Source organism: Lytechinus pictus, chromosome 11 (genome assembly GCF_037042905.1).
Source record: "Lytechinus pictus isolate F3 Inbred chromosome 11, Lp3.0, whole genome shotgun sequence".
Lineage (NCBI taxonomy): Eukaryota > Metazoa > Echinodermata > Echinoidea > Temnopleuroida > Toxopneustidae > Lytechinus > Lytechinus pictus.
In genome coordinates, this window is record NC_087255.1 from 21,236,532 (window position 1) to 21,260,296 (window position 23,765).

Sequence of the window (23,765 nt, forward strand, 5' to 3'; positions counted from 1 at the left end):
GCGAGAAAAAATTTCAAAATTTTTATTACAAAACTCCAAATTCTGTGATAGATTTTGACATAATATTCAGAAAATAATGTATTTCACTCTTTTCTCTTTCCTTTTCTCTATTTTTTATTCTTCGTTGTGAAAACTTTTTTTTTGGGGGGGGGGGACAAGTTCCCCCAAGCCCCCCCCCCCCCCCATCTGAACGCCACTGCCATCAAGGGCAGTTAATATTATGTAAATATTTATCATAACCATCATTATCTATTCTAAAAGGTTTTTTTTTACTTACGATTGCAAAGCTTCTTGAGGTGTGTGATGGCTGAGAGCGTAGAGACAGATGACTTGCCTTGTGATTTCATCTTACATTCTTTCATCTTGATTTTCACATACTGTTGGTAGATACTGGATTGCATTGAAGTCAGTCTACAACACACCACTTGCTCCACTGTAGAAATATCAAAAATAAAATTGCCAGTTGTGGTAACAATTTCAAAATAAGTTCGTACAGAACACAATAAAATGGCCACCCAAGTGTCCGTATATACAGGGTTCCCAGCTTTTCAAGAAAACAAAATTCCCTGATATAAAACCCATTCCCAGTTTCGCATGTTTTCTAAGTTGTTGCAGTGAATCACATGTATTTTTAGTATAAAAACAAGAATGTAAAACTAATTGGTACCACCATAACCAGTCATTCAATGGATGTTGTTTTGATATTCAACAAAATATGGCAGAGTCTGCTTTCGACTTTTGGGCCGATCTAAATTCCCTGATTTTTCCCTCATTTGAGGCATTTTCCCCTGATTTGAGGTATTTTTTTATCGAATTCCTCGATTTTTCCCTGACTGGTAAAAAAGTAAGATAATTTTCCCTGATTTCCCTGATGGGCTGGGAAGACTGATATATGAATATATGCCAAAGAATTCTAGAAAACTTGTAGTATTGCTGAGAAATTAGCAAAAAATAAGCATGGCACTCAATTCAGATGACGGGTCTTTTCCAAGCAAATACAATACACTGCCCCACATGTCCTCATCTGCATTAATGATCTACAGTGTCATTGATTTTTTCAGCTTATATTTCATGATCACACAAAGACAAGTTTATGTAACTGTACCAGGGGCCAGTAACACAAAGAATAGCAATGATCGTAGAACATTTTTCTACGATTGATTCCATTGACTACAATGCACAATCAATCGTAAAATTCAAGCATACTATTAATCGCTAACCTTTGTGTTATGGAACCCAGATCAAGATCCACCATGATGTAGTGATAACTAACCTTGGTTTTAAGACATTCTAATGAAATACTGCAACTACATTCATTTATCTTTAAAGGGGAAGTTCACCCAGAAGAAAAGTTTGTTGCAAAAATAGCAGGAAAAATAATTCAAAAATATTGGTGAAAGTTTGAGGAAAGTCTGCTAAAGATTAAGAAAGTTATTAGAATTTTAAGTTTTGGATTTGTGACGTCATAAACGAGCAGCTGCCCCATATGTTATGTAATATATAATGCATGAATTTCATTTTTTTAATGGTTCCTGATGACATATTTTGGTTTTCTTTTCATGATTGGGTATGAAATGATTTGTCTATTGATATACATAAATGTACAGTGAAAACCATTTTCAATTTTCTGAGAAAAATGACATTTCATTAATTATTTACCATTCGCCATGTAGAAATGCTGCTCGAATATGATGTCACAAATCAAATAATTAAAATTCTTATAACTTTTTAGTTCTTTGATGGAGTTTTCTCAAACCTTCGACATTATTTTTATTGGTTTTTCTGCTATTCTTACAATAAACATTTTTTTTTTTACAATTATAAACTTCCCCTTTAAAGCAATATGAGATAATCATCATGAATGATCTGTAATTTGAATTTCCCGCATTTACAGTGATCACTTTGTTGATTTCTTTGTGATCCCCCAGGTTCTTCTATTGAGACTCCTGTGTGAGTTTATGTTCGTATTGTAATTAGGTATTTTGATGCATATTGTTTTGTTATCATGATACTGTATGTGATGTAGTTAACTATGGAGAGCTTGCTAAATGCTGGTTATCATTATCACTTCAGTGTCAATGATCCCCAGTGAGACTTTCTATTGTTTGTTATTATTTGCAGGGGGTTATAAGTGATTTCCCTGTGACACAACAAGTTTTTGGTGATGTGGCAAAAAAGTTTACAGGTACTTAATGATATTTTTTCAAATTTGATCAGTGGGTCATTCAAGATAGATTCCCTTTCCCAAGAACAAGAATCATCCTAAATAGGTTTCAGCACTATTAACAATAAAATACAAAATCAAAATGAATAATCATAACCATTTTTTTTCAAACAGATGAGGAAGTAAATTGCTTATTGCAACAACAAAAAAAAGGCAATACACAAAAGGTCCCTTCACTGTAAATTACTGCAAGCCAAGCTGAAAAAAAATCTTAAATGTCATGGCTTTGTAGCAAAGTTTATTATATAATCTTATATTCCTTTATTGAATTCTATAATAAAAAGTGTTCAATATCATCGAGCAATGGCATTGTGTAGTGTTTAATACATTGAATTAAGGTGTTTACCTTTCACAGGAAGATATTTAGTTAGCAGAGAAGCTGAAAGAAAAGAAAATGAAAAATTATGATTTCTAAAAACAAAACACAACACATCCTATGTTAATCAGTAGCTCAGGGATTTGCAATAGACAACTTGTTTATTAAGTAAGCAACAGCACAGTTTTGATCAGGTGATAGTTGCTATATTACACAATAATTAATTAAAACTATGTTGATTGGTCATTCTCATTTTTGACTGATTGCAAAACTTTGAAGTTTAAAATGGATACAAACAGTTTACAAAGAGCGAATGGTTTAGATAATAAGCACAGCTATAACAATAATACTAACTACTACATTATTTGTCAGAATTCAAATGCCATATTTGTACACACATAAGGAGACCTGAAAAGCTAATATGACTGTTTATAAACGAGCAGCTCACAATTCACATGTAACTTACAAACTGCTTCATAAAATGGGCCTATTGGTTATTCATAATAAAAAGGATACAGTTCTTCTGTCCAAAAGAAAATACGTACTACTCCACCAAAAAAAAAAATCTTCAAAGAATTTTGAATATGAATCGTATACCTACCTGTTCTTCTAATAATGCACTTGTTCACTAAAATGGCAAGCTATAAAAAGATTGGAGATAAGCAGAAACAAATGTAATCAAAAGGAATTGTAAAAAATCTTTTAATAGTTTAATAGGGCTTTCACAAAAAAAATTACATGAAACAAAAAAATAATAAAGTTTGAATAAAGAGACCTCATCTCTCCTATCTACTCACAAAGTAGATCACAGAAACACAAGCAACAAAGTACAAAGAAATTATAACTGTCTGGTAAAATTTTGCAACTAGTAAGATGAAAGAGTAAATTTAGTTACAAAACTTTTACCGATCTGACATAGATATAAAAAGCCCTTCCAACTCTGTACAAACTGGATTAATGTATACCCATGACAAAATACATTCTTAAACAGTACAGTAACATTGATGCTCCCATAGAAATTTAGCATCTAAATTTTTCAAAAGTGAAATTGACATATAGCACACAATTAATCAAAACACAGTTTGAAAATATGGCAAGACTCATAAGGTATATCACTGATGGTGCGACATGACCTTAAATCTAAAAAAAAAGTAGTGTTCAGTTGAGAGCAAAAACATGTCTGCCAAAATACTACATCTGAAGTGATAGTTTTAATTTTGACATGGTGTAGCTGTGTAAGGTCATGGACCTATTACGAATGGACATTCAACGAGAGCATTTTATGACCACCACCTGTTTCCAGCTGTCAAAATTGCTGTCTAACCCTTAACTTTCTCTTTACGCGGTTTTTACGACGACCGCCCGGGGCGATTGTTTACACAAGCTCCTTTCGGCCGATGATCGTCACCGATTAATCACTGGCCCTCTTTCGACCAAAGACGGTCATGTTGTAGCCCCGATTGCCAATAGGGAAAGTCCCTACATTACCTAGAATGCAATGCGCAATTCATATCCGGTTTTTCAGTTCATTATTTTAGGTTGTCTATAATGTGCGATTGTCGTCTGTCCATCAGATGTAGCGATGTACGTAAAAAATATGTTTATGCACGCCTGTTTTCTTGTTTCTGCTATCATTTTCATAGCGCTAACGTTCGCTGATGTGCGTTGCTTGTGATAAAGTGAACGAACAACATCGCAATGGGTAGGAGCAGCGTACAATTGATTTCCGCTGTCCATCAGTGAGAGCGTGTTTTACGACTGGCTTGATGGGTGTCAGCTGCCAGCGCTCTGTTTATAAAAGGATTAGCGGCGACGGTCTTTGTGTCAAAGGAGGGGATTCGTTGAATGTCCATTCGTAATAGGTCCATGGTAAGATCAAGGATTTTGAAATAGTGGGGGTGCAAATAGCAAATCTGAAAATACATCAGATGTGTAATAATTAGCTTAATTGGATGAGCCTGAGCCTATACACGTTTAAAACAGAAATTTGGCGCAGTATAAATGCTGTGGATCATCATCATCAGGGGACACAGAAGACAATTTTCTTAGATTTAATATGAATGTCATTATTCAATGGGCAATTCTCAAATTATACTGTAGGAGGGGGGGGGGGGGGTGTCCCTTGCACCCGCCTGGATCTGACACTGTGGCGTAGTGGATCCATTTTACAAAAGAGGAAGCTGAGATGTGGACACAATATCGCTTCGGAATTAAAAGCAATAGGTGATATTCCTCGAAAGATTACATACAAGTTCCCGGAACCAAGCTTTGGTAAACTTCCACTGCACAAAATTCTTTTCTGCACTTTATTGGAACAACCTTCCGGAATGTAGAGCCATCTCACCTGCTGCAGTTTCTCCTGTCCCCTCTGTTTCTCCCTATCTGAGCAACAGGAATCCCTCCCTCGCAAGATGGGGGTCTCAAAGTTCTTCTTAAACTCCTGCGCAGTACCTATCATGAAGAATCAGGATAATAATAATAATAATAGCTGGATTTATAAAGCACTTTTTGCCTGAGTATACAAAGCGCTGCCATTATTACCCCAGCTTTAGCTGTGCTACCATATACAGAGCTGCCGCATTTTCAGTATTCTTATCCCCCAAAATCAGTATTTTGACAAAAAAATCAGTATTTTTACCGTGTGATATAAATATTTTGTATTTTTCTCCAAACAAGTGTATTTCATAATAAAATGCTTGGCGCACTCGCCCATCACGGCGCTCAAGCTGCATGCAAGCTAAAATGCACACTGCATTGCAGATGATAAAAAAACCCATTGAAACTTGTGTATATCTCACCCTGGTTTTTACAAAATGATTGAAAAAAAAAACAAGTTACCTGAAATTGCATTGATCTAATAACCATATTTGTGTACATTTTATGAAATAGAGATGATTTTTCTCAAATTACGATTTTGTAAAAAAACAACATATTTTTCAAAGAAAAAACGTACTGCCGTATTTTGGTTGCAAAAACGTACTAAATACGGCTAAAACGTACTGGTTGGCAGGTCTGCATATAGGCACTGAACCATTCAAGGAATTTCTTCCTACCGGGTACCCATTCACCTCACCTGGTTGAGCGCAGCACAATGTGGGTAAGGAAAACACGCCATGGCTGGGAATCGAACCCACGACCCTCAGATTGAAAGACGAGTCATAACCACTAGACCATGACGCCCCTACATTATCATTATTGATTAGGAATCTGCTTCTTACAACAGGAAGTATAATTTTATGTTGATTGCAGTTTGTTTCCTGAAACAAACCCTTAGTGAACACAACTGAAGAATTCTACTAATAAAAACAATATATCGCATTTATGAGGCATTGAATATCTAGTTGCCTAGTTACTGCCGCGTTAGCTCCAGCTGCTAAAGGCACTTGGTGCATTCAAGGAACTAATCCTGTCAGGTACATGTACCCAGTTACCTCACTTAGTTTAAGTGCAGCACAATGTGGATCAATTTCTTGCTGAAAGAAATTGCGCCATGGCTGGTATTCAAACCCACGACCCTCTTTTTCAAAGTCCGGAGTCTAATCAACTGGGCCACAATGCTCCATTATTCTAGAATAATTCCAGAATATGATCACAAAAGCTCACCTAGAATACCCTGATTGACATAGTGAACAAGGCTGAAGTACTCTAAAAGATCGTTCTGGATAGGTGTTCCTGACAGCAGGACCCGTCTCTTTCCTGGAAGGCCATTCAGTGCTTGGTAGGTCTGGTTTTCACAGTTCTTCAGACGATGACCCTGGAAAATTTGTCAATCAAACAACATGGTAGAGTAAATGAAGGCTTTATATAATAATGCCATGAAGACACATAATCTCCAATAATCTCCATAGTCTCCAAATCGTAGACCTTCATCAGGGATGATTTTATTGAACATTATATAGTATCAGCCTTTGAGAAAATGAGTTCTATTATTGAGCAAGTATTAGTGAAGCCATTTCAAGTCCAAAGTTCCCTTTGATGTGCAATACTTGGTCCCTTCTATCTGCTTTGCTCCATCTATATTCTATTCTTTGTCAAATTAAAGCAGGCCAATAAAATGAAAGTAATAACAAAAATATTTCCAATGGGAATTTAAAAAAATGGCTTTAAAGGTTTATACTTATTTGTTAATGAGACTGATGTCAGATATTTACATCCTAAATTTTGATATGAAATAGATAGAGGTACATCAAAACCAGAAGGGGGAAAATTAATTTTCAATATTCATAGGTTTATGTTTTTTTATGCTTTTGTCCATTCTAAATTGTATTTTATATTGAACCAGATAGGGGCTCTTTCACAACTGATGAGGATTGTTTTAAAACAGTCCTGGGATAACTTAAGCATTTCATTCACAATGACCTACTCAGAATTGTCTTACAACTTGACAAATTACAGGTCGAACCTGCCTCTCATGAGATGTGGGTGATTCATTATGGACTCATAACAATAATAATAATAATGATAATAATAATAATCATAGATGCTTATATAGCACATAATATTCAACAGAATCTCTAATTAAGAATTATACAAGTATACTTAGAATAAAAACATAATATTAAATGAAAAATTAACAAAACATTGTAACATACCTATCCTAAACAAAATAATCTGACACAAGTATGTTTTTAAAGGCTCATACAAAGATAATCATAACAATTTTTATGGGAAATTTCATGTCCACTGAACAGACATACAATTAAAAATCTTAATTTTTATACTAGCATGAAGACGTACAAGAACATCTAAAACGAATTCACCCACCTCATCACATATGACCAGTCCGACCTCGCCCTTATGAAGGACCTCAGCATGTAATCTGAACGTCTCATAGGAGATTATCAGGATGGGTGTGGGGTTCCGTCGACCCTGCTGCTGCATGAAGGCACCTTCAAGAACAAAAGGGGGACATTTTCAGGTTTATGATTCACTTTATCAACAAGCAGTTGACCTAGTTTCAGATTGACTATCAATTTTGGTATAATTTGGTTTACAGTACACTTTAAAAGGGGGTGTTGCAAGAAAATATTTGCAATCAATTTCAAATATTCTGTTGCAATTTTACAACTGATAGATCAACGTTAGTTATAGCAAATCAGATTAAACTTCTTGTTTCAAGGAGCAGATCAGCAATCAATCACTAATTTGCAATTAACTGCAAGACATTTGAGTGATTTTGGGACCAAAAATAAACTTGGAATTGATCGCAAGTTTCTTGCAACACTCTATGGTCCGTATTCTGAAGTCAGGTTTAACGTAAACCATGGTCTAAGTCTGGTCTCAAATTATGGGGAGCCAAAAACTCAAAAATTCTGCTTATATTGTACATTTCTTATATTTACTATTTTGATTCCCTTTGCATTCATAATAAAGAAAATATTTCAGGTATCATTATAAGAAAGTTCTAAATGATTTTAGTGTCATAAGAGTTAATAAATTGAACGTGTACTGATAGAGATTTGTGCCCTGATCGGCTCTCGATAGTTAAACTACAACTTTAAACCAGGGTTTATTTTAAACCTGAGTTCAGAATACGGGCCTATTAGTCTAAATCTCATCTAGTATAATGCCCAGTTAAACAGTAAGGGCCAAATTCACATAGGTGATTTTGAAAACCATCGGTTGAACTCATGGTTTACACAGATTTCATGTATAATTTACCACGTATAATAAAACATGACCAATACTAATGCGCGCTTCTGTCACAGTACACCAAGTTGATGCTCGTTGCCATGGCTGAGTACGCTATTTCATTATAAATGAATCCTCTGTTTTGAACAATGGACTCATTTATTCAAATCAGTGGACTCGTGAATAAAATAGCATGGATAACCACGACAGCAGGCGTTAATTTGGCGTAATGTTCTTTTTTTTAGATACGCTGTAAATTAAGCGTAAATTATACAGAAAATCTGCATAAACCATGGGTTCAACCAATGGTTTTCAAAACCACCTTTGTGAATTCAGGCCTTGGTCTAAGCGGTGTTAGACCAAAAAGTGAATATAAGACAAAACGGTAATTATAACAAACGGTCAGTAGACGAAATTGTTGTGGATGGAGTAGATTAGATCGTGTGGGAATAGAAGCAATGGAAACTGCGCCATGGCTGGGATTCAAACCCACAACCCCGTTTCTGTTTTAAAAGCGAGAGTCAGAACTGCCAAACCGTAATGCGACAAGCCATCCCAAAACCAACAATAAGTCGCCCAAAATCAATATTGAGATTTTTCTTTAGTATGAACTAAAAATTAAATTGTAAGCTTTAAAATAATATATAATTCAATATAACTGTGCAACAATAACCCACTCAAGTACTTGACTGAATGCAGAGAAACTAAGCGACGTGCACACTATGGAATCTCAATGAAACTACCAAGTAGTCCGCAAAAACATGTGTCAGACAACTATTGTATCTCGTTTCCTAATCAACATTCAACTTGAAATTTTGACAGTATGAAGAAGAAAAAGAAGGAGAGATACTCTTTCAGATAAGCTAATTCTAAATTTTGGCTTTTTAAAGACCAACTTACTATTTTGAGCTATTTATAGAGTACCTTCCCTGGTGACTTATTGTTGGTTTTGGGTGGCTGGTCACAAATGATATAGCATTTATCTGGTGTATGACACATTGCCTCAACCAAAAGCCTTGGTGAAATATAATCCATTTTATAAATTTGATATCCCTTATTACATTATATCTAATGCCAGAGAATAAACTCTAATGTATGCTGGTATAACTTACCTAAATTCTTATCAATCTCATTCTTGGTACCAGAGTCAACAGCTAAAGCATTCACCTTAGCTCCAAGCCATTTACGTATCTCATTGTACCAATTCTAAATAGGAAAAAAATATAAAATCAAATAAGATGTTTATCTTACTACTACAAGTAAATTTTTCACTTGAATGATAATAATATAATAAAGGATTTGTAAAGCGCACGTATCCACATTGCTAGGTGCTCAAGGCGCTCCTATATTATCCCGGCTAAGCTAGTCTATTGATTCTGGTGCGCACAGCTTTTTGAGGAATTACATCTTGCCGGTATCCATTTACCTCACCTGGGTCGAGTGCAGCACAGTGTGGATAAATTTCTTACTGAAGGAAAACACGCCATGGCTAGGATTCAAACCCACGACCCTCTGTTTGAAAGGCGAGAGTCGGAACCACTAGACCATGACACGCCCACATGCCTGAGGAGGGGGCAGGTGTAGAATTTTGATGACCGTTTAATTTTTTGCTTGTCATTATTTTTTTTTAGTTGCTTCCATACATGGCAGTGACATTTGACCCATTTATTGTCAGAAAATTGTCCCTCCTGACAAGGTTTTCAGAGTATGACACTGAAATCACGTATTTTCTAATAAACACATAATAAGTTATTTATTTCATTACAAGGCTAGCTCGATAAAAAAAATAACTAGATGATCCTTGAATACTACACAGAATAAAGTGTAAAGACTATGCAATGACCTTTTGGAGAAAGGGGGAATAAGGACTTCAAACAAACTTGACCTATCATGGCTTGATTTTAATATGAATAAAGTAGAGAATTCAACAAATGTATATTTCAAAGAATGTTTACTTAACTTACCTTAACCAGACTAGAAGGTGCTACAACTATTGCCTTGTTTATTTCAGGTTTACCTGAAATATGAAAAAAATAACAGATGTGGAATATTACAAAGTGAAGATGAACTGAAGAAAACTCTCATTAGAATATTATGTATTATATTTCCAGTGATCATTCTTTGCCTAATTCATATCATATGGGACCATAGAAATCTATTTGACTTAATTTTTCAGTAGGAATCCTACTCAGCGTCTTTTCCGTTCTAATACTCCCGTATTTGCATAGACAGAACAGTGGAGAGTCGGGAGAGTGACTTTAAAATTCTGCATTTAACAAAGAGAAGATCAATGTGACTTTTTTTAATTACATTTTTAAAGTTAACACGCACTCTTTCTTGATTTGAAGCATTTCCTATCTAGAAAAATCACAATTTTTTAATACATTATGAAACAAGTAAACAAAATATGTTAGCAATAATATGAATGAGGTCTTACAATCTGGGCTTTGTCGTAATAAGGTCCACATCAACGTCACACACTGCAGTGTTTTGCCCAATCCCTGCAAAGAAGATGAAATGTCTGTTTTGTTACACAATGTTGTATAATTGCAAACCATAGTGAATTCTGACATCAACATTTTACAAGCCTTTTCAATTTCAGGGGGTGGATGTAATCTGAAATCAATATGCAATAGGTTGCAATAATGTAATGTTCGAATAAACAACTAAAAGCAATGGATACCCGAATGTGATATAAGAAATTTTCACTCCGTGAAAAGGTTCCCATCTAATAGAATTCAATAAATAAATTTAAACCAACACATTCACTACTAAAGAAAAAGAAAAAAAATAGGCATGGCTTTCTTTCTCATTACAAAATATAATGCAAAATATTTATTTAGATTAATTTCACATTAACATTTTGAGTGGAAAAAGTTACTGAATGAATTTTGAAAAAAGTGATTTGCCTGATTTTTAAAATTTGCATGGGCATATCGTCGGTGGTCATCCGAACCGTCGAATCGGCCAAAAATCTCAATTTTTTCAAATTTCACTTTTTATTATTTTTGAATTGATATCATAGTACTCTTAATACTCACAAAATTTTAGAATCAGATTTTGTGTTTTTAATAAGAAATTCAACACCCAACATTTTGCTTGACGCGAATTGGCAGAAGGCATTCAGTCAAACCGTCGTATCGCGATACAAATTTTTGGGTGATCGCAAAAATTGCATTCGCGGTCTTTCAAAGTGTCGTATCTCTCAGCTCAGCTCGGAGCAGACGATAGACTCAGTGATGGAGCCTCCTCCTGAGCCACAGAATCAGTGAGTTATCTCGTAGTTTAGCCTTGAAATTTTTATTTAAAAAATAAGATTAACAAATGCAAGAATTTTCTTGCCTTTCAGACTTCAGTGGTTTGAATCAGTACCCAAATTGATGTAGTTTTCGCCAAAATATGCATCATCTTGTTTTTACATGGTCCCATGTATAGGAAAATTTGTAACGAAAAGTGGAACCAAGCCAAACGTTAGATCTAATAATACTAATATAGGCCTAACGTTAGTCTGCCTTCTTTTGAATAGGAGAAGATCTCAGTTATTTGATAACAATGACTTCTTGTGTCGAGATTTAATTTGGCCTAACCATGCTAACTGCATCAGCGACAATTTATATCATCATGATGTGAGTGCAGACTGCAGTGTGACTGTGTCCTGTGAACTTGTTTAACTTGTAATGTTAAGCCTAACGTTAAAACTTGGTTTTAAAATAACAGAATCTAATGCTATAGTGATTCAAATGATTGTGACTGGTGGTACTCTTAGTTAGCCAATAAATGAACTAAGTCTAATGCAGATGGGTATGATGAAGAGTTGCCAGAGATTCATGAATATTTTGCTGCAGTCACTCCTCTTGAGGCTGCAAATAAAATAGTCAAGGAGCGGAGAAACAACAGGGAGAACTTTTCTGAAAAGTCAGGAAAACTAATGAAAGGTAAGAGGGACATAATATACCTCTCTTGCGGTAACAAACAATGTCAGGTAAGAGGTCTACAATGTTGCAAGATCAATAACGACCATATGGTGGTTGTTAGAAACCAATTCTATAATATCGGTAGGCTGACACTTAAAAGGGAATGGCTTGCCCGCCACCTCGTCAGCACAGAAAATCGTAATTCCCGATATAGTAGGAAGAAGCGGACCATTTCAATGATTTCATACTTCCTCCCTTCTCCTACCTGTGTTGGACAGCAAGTACATGTACGCAAAAAACTATTTTTGCATACTCTTGCTATCTCTAAAAGACAAGTGGTGACAGTCTCTGAGAAATCAGCTAATCAGTGTGGGATTCTAGAGAAAGAAAACAGAGGAGGAGCTAGAAAAGCGAACCCTCATCAAAGAAAGAGTGATGATCCATAAAAAAAACAGATGCACGAAATATTTGTGAATGAGTTCGGAAGGTGTGCCTCGCTTTCCACTTACAAAAGGATAATGAAGGAGCTAAACTACAAGATCTATAGACCCAAGAAGGACATGTGTGGACTCTGTGAGAATTTCTCCACAAAATTACAAGGTGATGCAAAAGACGAGTTGCACGATACATATTCCACACACAAAAGGTAAAAGTAAAGAGCTGGCCCAGCAACCTGGAGCAAAGCACTGTTCAGCTGTGTTTGACCTCCAACAGGTCCTATACCTGCCAAAGTCAAATCGTGCAGAAATTTTCTTCAAGAGGCGCCTTGCCTGTTACAATTTGACGGTGTATGACCTGAGGTCAAAGGCAGGTGTTTGTTATTTCTCTAATTAATGAGACAGTAACAAAGAGAGGGGCATGCGAGATTGCATCTTTTCTCTTGGATTTCCTGAGGGACGTTGATGCACAAGAGGTGCAAAGTGTTGACCTGTTTAGTGATGGCTGCTGTGGGCAGAACAAGAACTCAATACTTCCAGCCATGGTGATTGCTTTCCTCAAAGATGCTAAAAATGTCAAAGCTGTCACATTTCATTACTTTGAGGCAAACCATGGGCAAAGCGAATGCGACAGCATGCATTCGGTAACTGAACAAAAGGTGTCTCGTTGTACAGAGATCTTGCACCCTGCCCACCTTGCCAGCATTTATCAATTTATCAAGAAATGTGTCTAATGCTGGATAGTACACAGTGAAGTGTGTTAAGACATCTGACATACTTGATTGGAAGGTCTTTTCCCAATCCTTAGGGATGCTGCAAACTAGGTCATTGGATGAAGGGGTGAGCATTGACTGGCCCTCATTCAAACAGATCCGAGTAAAAGCTAACTGATATTCAAGTTTTATGAACTAGACCAATAAACTTTCAAAGTTGGATGATGGTAATTCAACAAATACCCCCAAAGTTCATTGACCTTACATGACCTTTGCCCGTGATCATGTGACCTGAAACTCGCACAGGATGTTCAGTGATACTTGATTACTCTTATGTCCAAGGTTAATGAATCAGATCAATAAACTTTCAAAGTTATGATGCTAATTCAACAGATACAGTACCCCCAACTTGGTTAAAGTTCATTGACCCTAAATGACCTTTGACCTTGGTCATGTGACTTGAAACTCACGCAGGATGTTAAGTAATACTTGATTAACCTTACATCCAAGTTTCATGAACTAGGTCCATATATTTTACCCCCACTTTTGCGCTTCCCATGCAAACAAAAAACGCCCTTAGCATCATATAAGGGCATTGCGTGAGGGCGTTTCTGCACCAATGGGGTGCGTGAAATGTTTTTCTAAAACTCGACAAATTAATGTTTCCTTACCATCTCATCAGCCATAATGCATCCAAAACTGCCCTCTATTCTCCGTCCAGTTACACAGTCCCAAAGGAACTTAACACCCTTTAAAATTGTTTGAAAGAAATTGAAAGAAGAAAGAAATTGAGTAAGGAATGAATGTTTAAATTGCAAACATAATAACGATCGATCATCAAATCATTGCAGCTGGGCCCTGCTACACAGAAAATACAATCAGTCTTGTGTGACTGGAAGACTATGGAGAATCAAGCACGAAGAGTTACAATCGATTGTAAGCATTGATCACATTTCTTTATGACACAGGGCCCTGGACTTGTTTGAGCAAAAATATTCCAGGAATCTCTTGTAATTAATTTCAAAAGCATAGAAATCCCTTGCAAGTGTGACTGGTGGAGCATGCATTACAACTGGTGTATTCAAGTTAATTTCATTTTGCAATTTATTTTGCTTAGAACTCTTGTAACATCACTATGGAGATATCACCAAGCACGGAAACAAAGCACAACCTTTCAATAGCTAATGAACCACAATCATAAGATCATTAATGGACCTATAATAATCAAGTATGTATGGGCTGAACAAAAAAAAATCCAATATGTTCTTTACAAACAAGTTTCTACCCCCTCCCTCAAATGGCCCTCTTACATCATTCCGGACAAGCCTTGCCTGTGACTTGTAGGTAACAATTTTCGATACCCGCAGGTTACGTACAGGTCACACAAATTGGCACTGACACCTTCAGCAGGTAAGATGCACGCAAGACTTGTGAAAATCCTTGCATGCATCTCACCCGCAAAGCTTGCACAGAACAATGTGACCTGGGCCCCGTCTTACAAAGAGTTACGATTGATCCGATCAATCGTAATTCTATGGAAATCCATCTGCGTCATAATTTTTCTCTACAAAAAATTTGCACAATGTCCTTTGCATGCAAAGAGAAGCGCAGTGAATTTTCAAGAAAACAATGAATGCATGAATATATACCATAGCTAGAGAATGTTTTAAACAAACATGCATAAAAAGATGTTGACGATGCTGGCTGTCCATAGTTGCGATTGATCGGATCAATCGTAACTCTTTGTAAGACGGGGCCCTGGCCTTAACAGCTATATGGCATTATTGAACTGATGTTTGCATTAAAATAGATATTTAATCAAATCAAATTAAATGAGCGATATTTACTTTGATAAAAGGAAGCAGGTGGCAAAATAACAAACACAATTTTAAATGTATTTACATTTTACACTTTTGTTACTCCTTCCAGGACAAACTTCATTCAAAATCCGTGTTTACTTATAATCTTAATGATTTGGTGTCAATGTACATGATAAACACATTTTGCTGTTTCACAGGAAATCGCAATCTCGATACTTGCTTCCTTCTGTCAAAGTAGAGCATACTACACATCATACCTCTCTCTGATGGGGACGCAACACCTTACTTAGTGTGGGATCCACAACAACTGAAAAGAAAAAAACAGATAGATATATTGTTTTGACAAAAATAATCATTGAAAAGGGTCTAGATGATGTCAGCCTCCAACATCCCTCCCCTCTGGTTATACTGGCTTTTTAAGAATTAAAGAATTTCAGATATCATTAAAATGGAAAGTTTAGTTGCAGCTGCAGTGAAAAAGTGATTATCATGACCAAGTTCTCATTACTTTAGATGAATATCATAGTAAACAGGTCGACCAATTTCTCAGGATTAACACAATGTAGTGACATCATAATGGTCCAACTAGCATGCAATAATTGTGAGATGTGTACATTAACCCTAATTCTCCCGGGGGGGGGGGGGCATAATGGCCCCCCCTCGACAATTTTCGCGATATATCTGCTGCGCAAAATTTTTTGACCTCGCCGCTGACTGACTTTTTACTTTCAAGTCTCGCGCAAATTTTGAGACCAAATTTGTGACGCCCGGGTACGCGGTTACGACATTACGCAACATTATGTGAGTGCATGTCAGACCCCAAATTGCTCATAAACGTGATTTCATGTACAAATCCAATGCAGATTGTGTATTAGCCAAAATTCATAAATGTATCATTATTTCTACTTTAACTGATTAAACTTAATTAATTTTGCCTTGCTTATGATCAGAATTAAGTCTGGAACGATTTCCATCGAAAAAACAATAAAAAAACAAAAAGTAAAAAAACAAAGAAATACATAAGAAATTAAAAAAACAATAAAATACACAAGAAATCGGCCTTGGTACCAGAATTTTTTTACATTCACAATTATCAGGAATGCTATAAAGAATATTTTCACCAAAAAATAGCATTCTAGGAGCTTTGTTTAGTGAATCAGAGCAAAAAGTATGATTTCATGAATAAATTAGCATAATTAATTCATATAAAATGAAAATATATGAATTCAGTGTAATTTACCAATGCAACTGCGTAGATTACGTCATTCACTACCATCATGCAAATTTTTGTTGTGATCGCGCAATCCGCGGCTGAGATCTTAAGGGGGGCCACAATGCCCCCCCCCGGAATGACAAGAATCAAAATACCCCAGGAGATTTAGGGTTAAAAGACTTCACTTGGAGGACATATATGAAAAAGTTTACAATAATCAAACTATAGTCAGAAATAATTAATAACAGGCATCCATATTACTGAACACATTTCCCAATATGGTGTGGCTGCCTTTGATATGAACAATTATTATTCTTACCATGGACAGGTTGTTTCTCTTTATCAACAGACAGCTTTTCATGAGCACTCAGTTCTGGTGGAGAATAGAGGACTAGGGCTCCCTCTTCTGTTGGGTCATGGAGAGGTTGGCGAACACCTTGTCTGCGAATTCCAAGCCCCCTTGAACCAAAGGAACTCTCTGAGAATACAAAATGTGCAAAAAGCATGATTACAATTCGTAACAGCATATAGTATCACAATTATTGTGCAATGCAATACTCTTCAATACTGTAAAACTGCAAAGTGCAATACTCAAGAATCAGTCAAAATCATGAATCTTACAAGATGTAAAGAACACAATGCTGAAATTCACAAGACTCCTTTCTTCATGTCATCTCTTGTTTGCATGAATTGATTTTATTTCTGTTGAAAAACAGTTCAAAGATATAAGAAAATGTCCACTTGTTCATGTGTTTGGTTGATTTGATATATTTTCATTTTGTCAATTTTTTTTCCATACAAATATGAATCTACATTAAAGTCACCCTACCATTTTCCAAGAGTAAAGAATGTATCCTGATATATTTAAGAATGAAATTCTAGTGTTGTTTTATGGAAGATGGTGACCCCTATTCCACAGATCCACGTTTATGTTAGTAATCAGTCTAAGTTTTCAGAAGTCCATCCTTCACAATTCAGAGCAAAGATAAATTGAAATATGTCTCATTTACTGGTAGCTTGCAAAATGAATGTGTTCCGTAGAGATAATTTCATGGATGTAATGTCTGTAGAGTGGATTTTCAGCAAGTTGGGGTCAGGTGATTTCTTCAATGCTTGGAAATCTGGGTATCTGCCATAGAGAAGTTTCATGCCTGATATCATTAAGCTTTTATTCCTAATAGAGAATCATTCTCGTTTAATAGTCTTCTGTTTAAAGAGCATGCTTACCTTTGTAGTTTAATATTGGTACTTTGAATGGCTTTGACAAAATCTTCTTGATCAAGGCTTCCTGTAAATAAAAAATAATGAGTGAAATCTCCTTGAATTGTATACTATGTCCTAACTACTAGTGAACAAAAAATGGCTCCTACGAACAATTTGCAAAGCTTCCAAGCCTCAAGCGCACGTTTGCTGCAAAAATTGCAAATGATGGATATTGCCATTTGTTTGACATTCCTGTCCTTCACAAACATTCATGACCCCTGCAAATTAGTGATTATGGATGACTTCAAATCAAAGTTTCTTCAACCATGTCTTCAAAAGTTGTCATATTTCCCGGCCAAAGTTATATTTCCCATTAACCTTCTAAACAAAAGCTCAAAATCATATTGGACAGTGTCCAGACAATATGAAAAAAGTGTGACATGTAACAAATAATCCTGTCTGCCTCTTGTATGGCAACTTAACCTACATGGTGATATCCAAATTCATACAATTATATGGACAAATCAATAATCTGAAATCTAGTGAAAGATAGAAGATAAAAAAGGAAATTTCTACCCACATGATCACTCATCCTGCTCGATCTGTCACCACCATCCTGTGCCGACGATGTTTTGACTGCCAGAGGTTGCCGAAACCTGCACATGCCAGGAGGAAGTTCCTTCAGGTGGCTCGTACGTTGTGGCCCTCCCGACTCGCTATGACGTGCCTTCTTGCTTCTAGAAATCTGAAAGAGCAGAGAGGATGATATTTGCAAGCAATCAGGTGCATTGTCGCGTTATCTGAATAATAAAAGTTAGTTTTAATTACATCAATTAAGAAATATATCTCAGCCTGTAGAACACAGCTCTTGATATCCACTGAGATCAAGATGTGGACGAACCGTGGTGTAGTGGTTCTGACTCTCGCCTTGTAGACAGAGAGTCGTGAGTTTGAATCCCACCACGGTCTGGCGTCCTTTGTCAAGGCATTATCCACACTTTGCCACTCTCAACCCACGTGCTAAATGGGTACCCGGTAGGATGTAAAAGTCATTGTAGCTTGTCTAGTACTGTGTACGCCTCACCGGCGACTGACTGGAATACTCCCCAGGGAGTGGAGGATGTGCACACATTGTGCGCGTAAATGACTGATTGAATCCAATGACCGGGGTAATAATATATCTGTAAAGCGCTTAGACACGTCGTTCCAATGTATTAAGCGCTATATAAAAGCGGATTATTATTATTATTCAAAAAACAAATATGCTCTGGTGCCCCTGGGAAAGCTATTTTGTAAATGACTGTATGCTGTGAACCACTTTTTGTGTGTCACAGTATTAAAATAACTATGTTATCCTTTTGCAATGAGATTTAACACCTGGCAAATCCAATTATTGTTCATTCCAGAGCTGCCAAGTTTTATCTTACAATTTCAGTATTCTTCCACCTACAAAATTAGTATTTATCGTTAATAACTTGATAGTTTACGATCTTGCCGTCAATTTGGTTGCTATTATTTGAATTGGTTTTGTATAAAATGTGAATATTTTGTGAACGAATCTTAGCTTGATGAATACTTGTGAAATGTTTGGACACCCTATCATACATTTTAAAGAAAAAATAAATATTGAAGGGTTATGAATTATCTTAGTTTCAGAAAACTTTCAAAAGCGTGAGAAGGCTCGCAGACAAGAATGCGCAGAACAATTTAAGTCTCTGCTCTCTGAAGACACCATTTTTTTAAATTTTTTTTAATTTTTATTTATTGGTATATATGGACATAAAAATTGACCAGCAGCACAAGCTGAAAGGGTCAATTTACAAAAAAAACATGAAGTAGAATATACAGATATAACAAGGCAAATTAATAAAAACGTAATTACAGTATTCTACGTCAAAACTTATCTCCAATTAAAAGATGTATCTCATAAATAGAAGTTTGAGAAAGAGAGAAATAAGCATAGGGGAGGGAGAGAGAAGAAGAAGAGAGAGAGAGAAATGAGAGTAATGGAAAGAAAGAGAGGGAGAGAGGGGGTATGTCCTCCAAATAGAAAGAGAAAATTGAGTGAGGTAGAGAGAAAAACAGAAAGTGGTGAAAGGGTGGAGAGTGACATGGAGAACATAGAAGCCAAAATACTGTCTATTATGATTGACACTACATAAATATATGAATATCCTATATGAGATACAAAATTATTTATATATAAATTTTACCATCCTTATTCAATAAGTTCCTTTATTCTCATCATCATCATTTCATAACTATCATTATTCCTTATCATTATATAACAATACTGAGTTTAAAGTACATTGTCATCACACAACACCTAGGAACTGTGTTTGCTAGCCTACGTGTGAAACGTATTAGCATTCATGTCATGACTTCTTGAATATAAATATGAGTTTTCAAAATTTGTGATCACAGCCTGACAACATGGTACCGGTGTCAAAGCCAAATGTGCTGAAATTTCCACTTGAAATGTTTATCATAACCCTCATGATAACTGCAAATATGATAGATATGCAATCAAATGTGCCCTAAAACCAACCCAAATCAAAAACAATCTTCCATTATTTAAAATGGTGAACCAACCAAAGGTTTCATTTTTTATTTACCTGTAGTGATTTGACATCCCTTGTTGATTCACCATCTTCTGCATCTTTTCTCTTAGCACCGGTCCCCAATGCAATCTGACTAGGAGCAAGTCGTCTCAACTGGAAAAAAAAAGAAGATAATTATCATCAGTTAATATGCAGTCAGGATGTATGTGGTCTTATTAACCGGTGTGTGGGCTCAGTTGGTAGAGCGTCCGTCTCACAACCGGGAGGTCGGGGGTTCAAACCCCGGCCACGTCAGACCAAAAGACGTTAAAAAGATGGGAGTTGCTGCTACCCTGTTTGGCGCTGCACAGCGGCTGCCGGGCCCACAATCAATTGGGCAAAGTATTTCATTTCATGTCTATTTCGAAAAATAAAGTATGGATTTGTATTAAATTAGGCCTAGATCTATACGGTATACCTACTTCACATCTGTAAAAATAAAACGCATTGTCGCATATGGCCAATACTAGCTAGTGGTGCCCCCTTTTTGATCCCATGTTCCTTGGTGTGAAGCTAGTTGCGATAAGTTCTATACAATGTAGGTAGCTCAAGCCACGGCATAGACTGAACAGAAACTCTAGAAAATGGTGTGATCAAAAGTTGATATCTCCGCCCCCCCCCCCCCCAAATAAAAGGATGTCAAAATTTTTAAATCTAGACTAGACTCTCTAGAGCTAGTTACTTTTGGAATTTATGTATATATGGTGGAAGTTTGATGAATTTTATTGTGTTTGACATGACAGAGTTTGTGAAAAGCATTTGTAATAAAACCCCTTTCGTCAGTGACACGACATTTCCTCCTGTGACATTTGCTCCGGTCTTTATATCTCAGAGCCAGAGAGGGCATAAGGTTAGACTGGATTGTAATAGATTTTTTGGTTCAGAATAATGTGAAGATAAGGATTAGGGTTTATTTAGTTTTGGAGGTTAGATTTTATGTTTAGCTTAACACGCAGATATTCCATCAGAGCAAATGTCATGGAACCCTTTCTCGTCATGTTCGTGCAACAGGCGTGGGGCCTGTTTCATGACGAGATGAGTGATACTTAGGAATGTCCAAGGACCATTCTTCTGAGATAGGATGATTGGTGACAAATCAGCGCTTTCTGTTTCACGAAGGCAATTTTATCTTCCAAGTCCACGACATTGTTTGATATCAATAGTATCGACAAAATATTTAGTCTTCATCGTCACCTGAACCTTTTATTACGGAATGACGACTTTTCATGAAATCATATATTTCAATAAATGGCGATCAAATAATTTTTTATTTATTGCAATTTGTAGCATTGATGTATGGAGCTTTCTATGTGAGGTAAAAGGAGAGACAGCTTTGAAGATTCACAAACATAACTGGATAAAATGGAAATTTCCATTATCTACATGTACACATGTGCCCTCTTAAGGACAACTTTCATTGATATTTATATGAAACAGACCCTTGTCTGAAATATGAATTAACTATTTCAACATTAAATTATTTCAATATTCTGAATTTAATTGAATCCTTATTTCAAATTCAAATGATAATTTGCAAATAATGCTTTATATGTTATTTATTCAGGTAAAAAAATATGGTTTGAATGGAGTAAACAAAATCGACCTGTCTGACTGTATGAGACTGAAAATGAATATTTATATGAAAGGCTGCGTGTGAAAAAGCTAATTCAATTATTTTATTCGTCAGGTATTCATTTAGTCATTTTGTTACGTTCTTTATTCATTCATCACCTTAACACTAATCCAATAATTTTCAATGATTAAAAGGAATCTAACATCGGCTCCCGATTTATATTTACCAAAAAGAAACAAGGCTTTTTATTACAAATCAACTAAAAAAAAATTTTAAGTGGGAAAGGGTAAGATGAAGCTTTTAGTTCTACATGTACCGTATCTTAAAAGGTAAAAAATGTTGATCTGAATAGAGGAAAATCATACAAGCATAACACTGACAATTTCATCAAAATCGGATGTAAAATAAGAAAGTTATGAAATTTTAAAGTTTTGCTATTTTACACAAACAGTGATATGCACAACTCAGTGACATGAAAATGAAAGACGATGTCCCTCACTCACTATTTCTTTTGGTTTTTATTGTTTGAATTACCGGTATACAATATTTAATTTTTTACAGAATTGACAATAAGGTCCAACTTGACTGAACCATATAGTATTAAACAATGCTAATTCCACATGCACAGGGAGGAATTAATCATTGTTTCACTTGGCAATGAGAAAATTAGAATATTTTATATTTCTTGTAATAAAATACAAAAGAAATAGTGAGTAGATGACATCATCAGTCTCCTCATTTGCATACCGACCAGGATGTGCATATAACTCTTTTGTGAAAATTAAGTGAAACTTTAAAATGTCATAACTTATTTTACATCCGACTTTGATGAAATTTTCAGTGTTGTGTTTGTTGGATTTTTCTCTTTTTATTCAATCAACTTTTTGTTTATAGATAAAAATTATCATTTAACAAATACTAAAATTTAATACATGATTATAAATAATTATTATAATTAATTATTTATAATCATGTATTAAATTTTAGTATTTGTTAAATGATAATTTTTATCTATAAATTGTTCTTCAAAACTGCATAGCTAATCGTTTACGTCATAACGAAGAGGTTCAAGGGTCGAGCTTATTGTTCATGTATTTGCGTTGTGTACATTTGGGTCGAGGGATCTACACAAGATCGGTCTGGTAAGAAACCTTCAATTTTCAACATTTTTAGTAAAAAAAATTTGGAAAGAGTTCCATATGCACCCCCCACCAAAAATAACAAAAGATTGTTGAGATTTCCGGTTCGTTCACTTCAGATTTTTCTATCATTTTTTTACTGCTTACATTAGTTGGGACTCGAACTCACCTCGGTTGATCTGCAGTCAAGACCTTTCCCGCTATGCTAGCGAGAAGCGCTGATACCGGAAAGGGTATTTTTACGATTATCAGCCGATAGTTCGACTAGTCTTGACTCGCAGACCCTTTACTGACTAAATAAACCGATGTCTATGGACAATTACACGCACAAGATCTCGCTCGAAATTTGACGGAATAAAGCCATATTTTGGTATGTATTTCCACTTCCCCATCATATATGTTCGATATTAGGGCTAGATATATTTTTCTGAACCTTCTCCACATGTGTTTTTATTTTCAATTTTAGTGGGGGGGTGCATATGGACTCTTACCAAAATTTTGAAACCTTCCTACGGCTACGCATTAGGCATAGGAAGGTGTAAAAATAAATAAAATCACCACGATTTACGTGATTTTTATCTTAAATTAAAAGTTTTGGTCAGTCTCTTAATCTTATTATGTCTCTAATTATGTATTTGTAGCCTGTAGTGTAGGGCTATGGCATAGTGATGGCTGGGAAGAGTGTCAAGACTAATGTTGTAAATCGGATCAAAAATCAGATCGAAAATCGGATCGGCAGTTAAGCTTCTAAAATCGAAATCGAATCGAAAATCGAATCGGCGATGTTTAAAAACAAAGGAATACATCAAAATGTTGTTCGCGGTCGCGCGCATCTTCCTGACAAAGTCACAAAGACGAATGCATTGGAATGGAAGTCGCCAACATGCGCGATCGTTTGGAACATGTTTTAAAGCCAGGGGTTTTGAGGTGTTATTGCTTTAAAATAAACCGAGTGATTTTTATTAGAAAGATAAACGAAAGA

The 23,765-nt window shown here is 35.7% G+C and overlaps 1 protein-coding gene across 1 annotated transcript in view; it reads right to left on the bottom strand.

Annotated features, from left to right (window-relative positions):
* The window catches only part of LOC129270982 (DNA repair and recombination protein RAD54-like), a 32,733-nt gene that overhangs the window by 5,218 nt on the left and 3,750 nt on the right, over positions 1 to 23,765 (bottom strand). Inside the window, exons 2-16 of the mRNA XM_064106999.1 lie at positions 20,087 to 20,185; positions 18,052 to 18,216; positions 17,496 to 17,556; positions 16,588 to 16,746; positions 15,313 to 15,362; positions 13,907 to 13,984; positions 10,609 to 10,672; positions 10,136 to 10,188; positions 9,284 to 9,377; positions 7,305 to 7,429; positions 6,144 to 6,294; positions 4,885 to 4,991; positions 3,142 to 3,181; positions 2,571 to 2,603; positions 278 to 433 (exon numbers count right to left, since the gene is read on the bottom strand). Coding sequence (XP_063963069.1) covers positions 278 to 433; positions 2,571 to 2,603; positions 3,142 to 3,181; positions 4,885 to 4,991; positions 6,144 to 6,294; positions 7,305 to 7,429; positions 9,284 to 9,377; positions 10,136 to 10,188; positions 10,609 to 10,672; positions 13,907 to 13,984; positions 15,313 to 15,362; positions 16,588 to 16,746; positions 17,496 to 17,556; positions 18,052 to 18,216; positions 20,087 to 20,185 — 1,435 coding nt within the window. The remainder of the gene's footprint in view (positions 1 to 277; positions 434 to 2,570; positions 2,604 to 3,141; positions 3,182 to 4,884; positions 4,992 to 6,143; positions 6,295 to 7,304; positions 7,430 to 9,283; positions 9,378 to 10,135; positions 10,189 to 10,608; positions 10,673 to 13,906; positions 13,985 to 15,312; positions 15,363 to 16,587; positions 16,747 to 17,495; positions 17,557 to 18,051; positions 18,217 to 20,086; positions 20,186 to 23,765) is intronic.